The sequence below is a fragment of the Salvelinus namaycush genome, unplaced genomic scaffold, assembly GCF_016432855.1.
Source record: "Salvelinus namaycush isolate Seneca unplaced genomic scaffold, SaNama_1.0 Scaffold5, whole genome shotgun sequence".
Taxonomy (NCBI): domain Eukaryota; kingdom Metazoa; phylum Chordata; class Actinopteri; order Salmoniformes; family Salmonidae; genus Salvelinus; species Salvelinus namaycush.
This window is the reverse complement of record NW_024061197.1, coordinates 688,640-697,027: the sequence shown is the minus strand read 5'-3', so window position 1 is coordinate 697,027 and position 8,388 is coordinate 688,640. Positions and strand designations below refer to the sequence as shown.

Sequence of the window (8,388 nt, the reverse complement as noted above, 5' to 3'; positions counted from 1 at the left end):
CCTGGAGCGCTACCCTCCGGTAGGGTTTCACTCCAACCCTGTTCCTGGAGCTCTACCCTCCGGTAGGGTTTCACTCCAACCCTGTTCCTGGAGCGCTACCCTCCGGTAGGGTTTCACTCCAACCCTGTTCCTGGAGCGCTACCCTCCGGTAGGGTTTCACTCCAACCCTGTTCCTGGAGCTCTACCCTCCGGTAGGGTTTCACTCCAACCCTGTTCCTGGAGCTCTACCCTGTCCTGCTACTGGTAGGACTATATTGGTATATTTTTTGTAACAGTAACGTTACCATTTACCTGGTAATTAAATATAATTTATTTAGAATTGATCAGAATTATTTCTTCGTGTATTCTCAAATTGAAAGTGCTCCCTCGCACTCCCCAGCACTACACACATGATGATCAGTGATCATAGATCAAACCTACTCTGGACTATTAAATGTCTGATGACGAACTAACTTTATAATAGTTTGTATGTAGCCTCTAGACTTACCAGAGTCTGCTCGTCTTTCCTTCAAATCAATACTTTTACCCGACTTCTAATGTTGCCGAGAAATGTGCGCCACAGTTTCAACATCCATTTTGTAAGTGCATTCGCCTACAAAAGTACTTTCAACTTCATGAGGAAATTACATAACCAGAATTCCTAAACCCAGACGCAACATCCCGAGTCTACCGGGACCGCTGGGGAAGCAGACTGTAGGAAGTAGAACGATGTCGGGATTTGGTGTTTGAGAAGTGAAAAATTATTCCTTAGTCGTACATTTTCTCGAAATATAAAGGCAAAACCTAGATTCGAGCCAATGTATTAAGTATTTGAACATCTTATTACTCCAACTTCGTGAAAGTGACAAACTGAGACGTTATTATTTGAGTCAAAAATACTTGATGTCGAAGGAGTGCCTTTAACGGACTGCACATGCGCAGTTCGGCGTGAGACGACCGTTAGACCCTATTGTGTGTTTCTGCGCATGAGTTTAGTAAACCAACGTTGACATGATATGGGTCTAGTTAGTATAAATGTATGTGCACATAACACTATATTACACTTTTGGAGCGGCAGGTAACCTAGTGGTTAGAGCGTTGGACCAGTAACCGGAGCTGACACGGTAAACATCTGTCGTTCTGCCCCTGAACAAGGCAGTTAACCCACTGTTCCCCGGTAGACCGTCATTGTAATAAATAATTTGTTCTTAATTAACTGACTTGCCTAGTTAAATAAAGGTTACTTATTTTTTTTTAAAGTAAACTAAATTTAAAAAACTAAAGTATGTGGACACCCCTTTAAATGTGTGGATTTGGCTTTTTCAGCCACACCTGTTGCTGACAGGTGTATAAAATCGAGCACACAGCCATGCAGTCTCCCTCCATAAGAAAACATTAGCAGTAGAATGGCCTTACTGAAAATCTCAGTGACTTTAAACGTGGCACAGTCATAGGATGCCACCTTTCCACAAAGTCAGTTCAGCACATTTCTGCCCTGCTAGAGATTCCCCAGTCAACTGTAAATGCTGTTATTGTGAAGTTGAAACATCTAGGAGAAACAACGGCTCAGGCGCAGAGTGGTAGGCCACACAAGCTCACAGAGCGGGGCTGCTGAGGGCTGAAGCACGTCTGTCCTCGGTTGTAACTATTGAGTTCCAAACTCGGTAGTGAGCCTCAGACCATATCAAGCTGAAGGACGAGCACAGTCACAATGCATTTCAAATGGCTCCTTTTGAGCATCTGTAAATACTAAATAAATACTTATTCTGCATTTGAAATAATACCACTTCCGATCGAGAAATCAAACGTGTCCGTGGCAAAATATCATGTGTACTGTAATTAAAAAATCTAATCAAATCGAATTTTATTTGTCACATGCGCCAAATACAACAGGTGTAAACCTTACAGGGAAAGCCTTACTTACAAGCCCTTAACCAGCAATGCTTCAAATACAACAGGTGTAAACCTTACAGGGAAAGCCTTACTTACAAGCCCTTAACCAGCAATGCTTCAAATACAACAGGTGTAAACCTTACAGGGAAAGCCTTACTTACAAGCCCTTAACCAGCAATGCTTTAAGAAGTAAAAAGTGTTGAGTAAAAAACAGATAAGTAAAAAAATAGAAAATAAAAGTAACACATTATTAAACAGCAGCAGTAACATAACAATAGCGAGGCTATATACAGGGGGTACCGGTACAGAGTCAATGTGGAGGCTATATACAGGGGGTACCGGTACAGAGTCAATGTGGAGGCTATATACAGGGGGTACCGGTACAGAGTCAATGTGGAGGCTATATACAGGGGGTACCGGTACAGAGTCAATGTGGAGGCTATATACAGGGATACTGGTACAGAGTCAATGTGGAAACTATATACAGGGGGTACCGGTACAGAGTCAATGTGGAGGCTATATACAGGGGGTACCGGTACAGAGTCAATGTGGAGGCTATATACAGATGGTACCGGTACAGAGTCAATGTGGAGGCTATATACAGGGGGTACCGGTACAGAGTCAATGTGGAGGCTATATACAGGGGGTACCGGTACAGAGTCAATGTGGAGGCTATATACAGGGGGTACCGGTACAGAGTCAATGTGGAGGCTATATACAGGGGTACTGGTACAGAGTCAATGTGGAGACTATATACAGGGGGTACCGGTACAGAGTCAATGTGGAGGCTATATACAGGGGGTACCGGTACAGAGTCAATGTGGAGGCTATATACAGGGGGTACCGGTACAGAGTCAATGTGGAGGCTATATACAGGGGGTACCGGTACAGAGTCAATGTGGAGGCTATATACAGGGGGTACCGGTACAGAGTCAATGTGGAGGCTATATACAGGGATACTGGTACAGAGTCAATGTGGAAACTATATACAGGGGGTACCGGTACAGAGTCAATGTGGAGGCTATATACAGGGGGTACCGGTACAGAGTCAATGTGGAGGCTATATACAGATGGTACCGGTACAGAGTCAATGTGGAGGCTATATACAGGGGGTACCGGTACAGAGTCAATGTGGAGGCTATATACAGGGGGTACCGGTACAGAGTCAATGTGGAGGCTATATACAGGGGGTACCGGTACAGAGTCAATGTGGAGGCTATATACAGGGGTACTGGTACAGAGTCAATGTGGAGACTATATACAGGGGGTACCGGTACAGAGTCAATGTGGAGGCTATATACAGGGGGTACCGGTACAGAGTCAATGTGGAGGCTATATACAGATGGTACCGGTACAGAGTCAATGTGGAGGCTATATACAGGGGGTACCGGTACAGAGTCAATGTGGAGGCTATATACAGGGGGTACCAGTACAGAGTCAATGTGGAAGCTATATACAGGGGGTACCGGTACAGAGTCAATGTGGAGGCTATATACAGGGGGTACCGGTACAGCGTCAATGTGGAGGCTATATACAGGGGGTACCGGTACAGAGTCAATGTGGAGGCTATATACAGGGGGTACCGGTACAGAGTCAATGTGGAGGCTATATACAGGGGGTACCGGTACAGAGTCAATGTGGAGGCTATATACAGGGTGTTACGGTACAGAGTCAATGTGGAGGCTATATACAGAGGTTACCAGTACAGAGTCAATGTGGAGGCTATATACAGAGGTTACCAGTACAGAGTCAATGTGGAGGCTATATACAGGGGGTTACCGGTACAGAGTCAATGTGGAGACTATATACATGGGGGTACCGGTACAGAGTCAATGTGGAGGCTATACAGGGGGTACCGGTACAGAGTCAATGTGGAGGCTATATACAGCGGTACCGGTACAGAGTCAATGTGGAGGCTATATACAGGGGGTACCGGTACAGAGTCAATGTGGAGGCTATATACAGGGGGTACCGGTACAGAGTCAATGGGTTCGGGCACCGGTTAGTCGAGGTAATATGTACATGTTGGTAGAGTTAAAGTTGCTATGCATAGATAATAAACAGAGAGTAGCAGCAGAGTAAAACAGGGGTCTGGGTAGCCCTTTGATTACCTGTTCAGGAGTCTTATGGATTTGGGGTAGAAGCTGTTAAGAAGTCTTTTGGACCTCGATTTGGCGCTTCGATACCGCTTGCCGTGCGGTAACAGAGAGAACAGTCTATGACTAGGGTGGCTGGAGTCTTTGACAATTTTTAGGGCCTTCCTCTGACACCGCCTAGTATATAGTATAACCTCTGTAGTGCCTTGAGGTCGGAGGCTGAGCAGTGATGCAACCAGTCAGGATGCTCTCGATGGTGCAGCTGTAAAACCTTGTGAGGATCTGAGGACCCATGCCGAATCTATTCAGTCTCCTGAGGGGGAATATGTTTTGTCGTGCCCTCTTCACGGCTGTCTTGGTGTGCTTGGACCATGATAGTTTGTTGGTGATGTGGACACCAAGGAACTTGAAGCGCTCAACCTGCTCCACTACAGCCCCATCGATGAGAATGGGGGCGTGCTCGGTCCACCTTTTCCTGTTGTCCACAAACATCTCCTTTGTCTTGATCATGCTGAGGGAGAGGTTGTTGTCCTGGCACCACACGGCCAGGTCTCTGACCTCCTCCCTACAGTGTCCAAAGAAGGGCCAGATGTATACAGAACAGGGAGTACAGGACGGGACAGAGCACGCACCCCTGAGGGGCCCCCGTGTTGAGGATCAGCATGGCGGATGTGTTGTTACCTACCCTTACCACCTGGGGGAGGCCCGTTAGGATGTTCAGGATCCAGTTGCAGAGGGAGGTGTTTAGGCCCAGGGTCTTGAGCTTAGTGATGAGCTTTGACGGCACTATGGTTTGAACGCTGAGCTGTAGTCAATGAATAGCATTCTCACATAGGTGTTCCTTTTGTCCAGGTGGGAAAGGGCAGTGTGGAGTGCAATAGAGATTGCGTAATCTGTGGATCTGTTGGAGTGGTATGCAAATTGGAGTGGGTCTAGGGTTTCTGGGATAATGATGTTGATGTGAGCCATGACCAGCCTTTCAATGTACTTCATGGCTACAGACGTGAGTGCTACGGGTTGGTAGTCATTTAGGCAGGTTACCTTAGTGCTCTTGGGCGCAGGGACTATGGTGGTCTTCTTGAAACATGTTGGTATTACAGACTGAGTCAGGGACAGGTGGAAAATGTCAGTGAAGACACTTGCCAGTTGGTTAGCGCATGCTCTGAGTACACGTCCTGGTAATCCATCTGGCCCTGCAGCCTTGTGAATGTTGACCTGTTTAAAGGTCGAACTCAGATCGGCTACGGAGAGCGTGATGCCACAGTTGTCCAGAACAGCTGATGCTCTCATGCATGCTTCAGCATTGCTTGCCTCGAAGCGAGCACAGAAGTAGTTTAGCTCATCTGGTAGGCTCGTGTCACTGGGCAGCTAGCGGCTGTGCTTCCCTTTCTCTGTAATATTTTGCAAGCCCTGCCACATCCAACGAACGTCGGAGCCGGTGTAGTATGACTCAATCTTAGTCCTGTATTGAAGCTTTGCATGTTTGATGGTTCGTCGGAGGGCATAGCGGGATTTCTTATAAGCTTCTGGGTTAGAGTCTCTCTCCTTCAAAGCAGCAGCACTAACCTTTAGCTCAGTGCGGATGTTGCCAGTAATCCATGGCTTCTGGTTGGGGTATCCACGTACAGTCACTGTGGGGACGACATCATCAATTAACTTATTGATGAAGCCAGTGACTGATGTGGTGTATTCCTCATTGCCATCGGAGGAATCCTGGAACATCCAGTCTGTTCTAGCGTCTGCATCGTCTGACCACTTCTTTATTGATCGAATCACTGCTGCTTCCTGCTTTAGTTTTTGCTTGTAAGCAGGAATCAGGAGGATAGAATTATGGTCAGATTTGCCAAATGGAGGGCGAGGGAGAGCTTTGTATGCATCTCTGTGTGTGGAGTAAAGGTGGTCCAATGGTTTTTTTTCTTCTGGATGAGCGTTTTCCTGTTTGCTTATGGCCGTATACAGCTCGTTGTGTGTGGTCTTAGTGCCAGCATCGGTTTTTGGTGGTAAATAGACAGCTACGAAAAATCTAAATGAAAACTCTCCTGGTAAATAGTGTGGTCTATAGCTTATCATGAGATACTCTACCTTAGGCGAGAAAAAACAGCTGCACCAGCTGTTGTTAACAAATATACACAGACCGCCACTCCTTGTCTTACCGGAGGCGGCTGTTCTATCTTGCCAATGCAGCGTAAAACCCGCCAGCTGTATTTTATCCATGTCGTCGTTCAGCCACGACTCGGTGAAACATAAAATATTCGTGATCGTAGTTTGTCTATTTTGTTATCCAGTGATTGTACATTGGCTAATAGAACTGATGGTAGAGGCAAATTACCCACTCGCCGTCGGATCCCTGACCTACGTCCCCGATATCCCTGTCTCTTTCTCATGCGAATCACGGGGATTTGGGCCTTGTTGGGTGTCGAAAGTACGTCCTTTGCGTCGGACTCGTTAAAGAAAAAATCTTGGTCCAGTACGAGGTGACTAATCGCTGTCCTGACATCTAGAAGCTCTTTTTAGTCATAAGAAACATTATGTACAAAATAAGTTACGAATAATTAAAAAAAATGTACTATAGCTATTTTCACCACCAAAGAATATCAGTGTGATTTTAATATGATTTGACTCTTTGCAGGCTGTCAGGCTGTCTAGTCACAGAGGAAGGCTGTGCTTCTCTGGTCTCAGCTCTGATGTCAAACCCCTCACACCTGAGAGAGCTGGACCTGAGCTACAATCACCCAGGAGACTCAGGAGTCAGACTGCTCTCTGCTGGACTGGAGGATCCACACTGCAGACTGAAAAAACTTAAGTATGTAGAGGTTTTATGACAATGTTCATATCAGACATGTTTGACTTATCAGGCTAGTTAAGACAAACATTCTTACCACCACTTGGACAAAGTTGTGTGTGTTTGTGTCCTGTGTGTGTCCTGTGTGTGTCCTGTGTGTGTCCTGTGTGTGTCCTGTGTGTGTGTGTGTGTGTGTGTGTGTGTGTGTGTGTGTGTGTGTCCTGTGTGTGTGTGTGTCCTGTGTGTGTGAGTTCAGGTGTATCCCTCAATGACTGTCTGTTCTTCTGCTTACCGCTACAGTGTGGAACATGGTGGAGAGAACACAATGAAACCTGGGCTTAGAAAATGTGAGTGACTTCTTTGAAGAATATTACTAAGTATTACTATTACTAATATTACTAAGTCTTAATTCAAGTTAAGTCAAAGTCAAAGACCACCATCATTACTTACTTGGTCATATTAAATATCAGCTGTAGTTCTACAGAAGCAGAAATCGGGGACATCAAAATTTACAAACAGTTATTTTGAAAATGTTAATGTGTCTGTGTGTGGCGCGTTCGTGTTACATAAGACGTGTGTTTAATTAATGGGAATAAGTGTGTTTTACAGTGTACCATATGATCATTCAACAAGTCTTAAGTTACCTTAACTTCTCCTTTTGATACCTAGAAACATCTACATTAAATTAATTGGTGTAAAGTGAGTTAACATTCTAATGTGAATGATGATGATTTCTAATATTGTGTCTTGTTTCATCCTTCAGATGTCTGTGATCTGACACTGGACCTAAACACAGTAGACAGACTCCTCTCTCTGTCTGAGGAGAACAGAAAGGTGACATGTAGGAGAGAGGAGCAGCCGTATCCTGATCACCCAGAGAGATTTGAGGACAGTGGACAGGTGCTGTGTAGAGAGGGTCTGACTGGACGCTGTTACTGGGAGGTACAGTGGAGTGTGAGAAGGGCTGATATAGGAGTGACATATAAAGGAATCAGCAGGAGAGGAGAGCTTGAGGACTGTGGTCTTGGATACAATGACAAATCCTGGAGTCTGGACTGCTCTGACTACAGTTACATTGCCTGTCACAATAATAGTTCCACTACCATAGACTTCCGCCCCTCCAGCTCCCACAGAGTAGGAGTGTATCTGGACTGGTCTGCCGGCACTCTGTCCTTCTACAGAGTCTCCTCTGACACACTGACCCACCTGTACACATTCACCTCCACATTCACTGAGCCCCTCTATCCAGGGTTTAGGGTTCATGATGACTCCTCAGTGTCCCTGTGTCAAACACAACATGATGTTTCACTCTAATCATGGTGGAGCAACAATGTAGAATATCTCTCTAGTGTGTAAACATATGATTGTAAATATTCATGAATAAACACCATTGAAGTTGACAGACATTGTCAACTAGAGTCATTCATTAATATAATGAATCACCACACTGTGTTGTTAAAACTGCTTTCATTTACAAATCATTGATCTCGTTGGTTTTTTACCCCTTTTTCTCCACAATTTCGTGGTATCCAATTGGTAATCGTTACAGTCTTGTCGCTGCACCTCCCGTACGGACTCGGGAGAGGCGAAGGTCGAGAGCCATGCGTCCTCCGAAACACAACCCAACCGCACTGCCTC

The 8,388-nt window shown here is 45.6% G+C and overlaps 1 protein-coding gene across 1 annotated transcript; it reads left to right on the top strand.

The window, feature by feature from the left end:
- Positions 1–7,336: 7,336 nt before the first annotated feature.
- Positions 7,337–8,388, top strand: LOC120041652 (stonustoxin subunit beta-like). Its single transcript, XM_038986519.1, has 2 exons — positions 7,337–7,346; positions 7,514–8,388. The coding sequence occupies exons 1-2, from the start codon at positions 7,337–7,339 to the stop codon at positions 8,062–8,064; spliced, it is 561 nt and encodes a 186-aa protein (XP_038842447.1). The 3' UTR covers positions 8,065–8,388.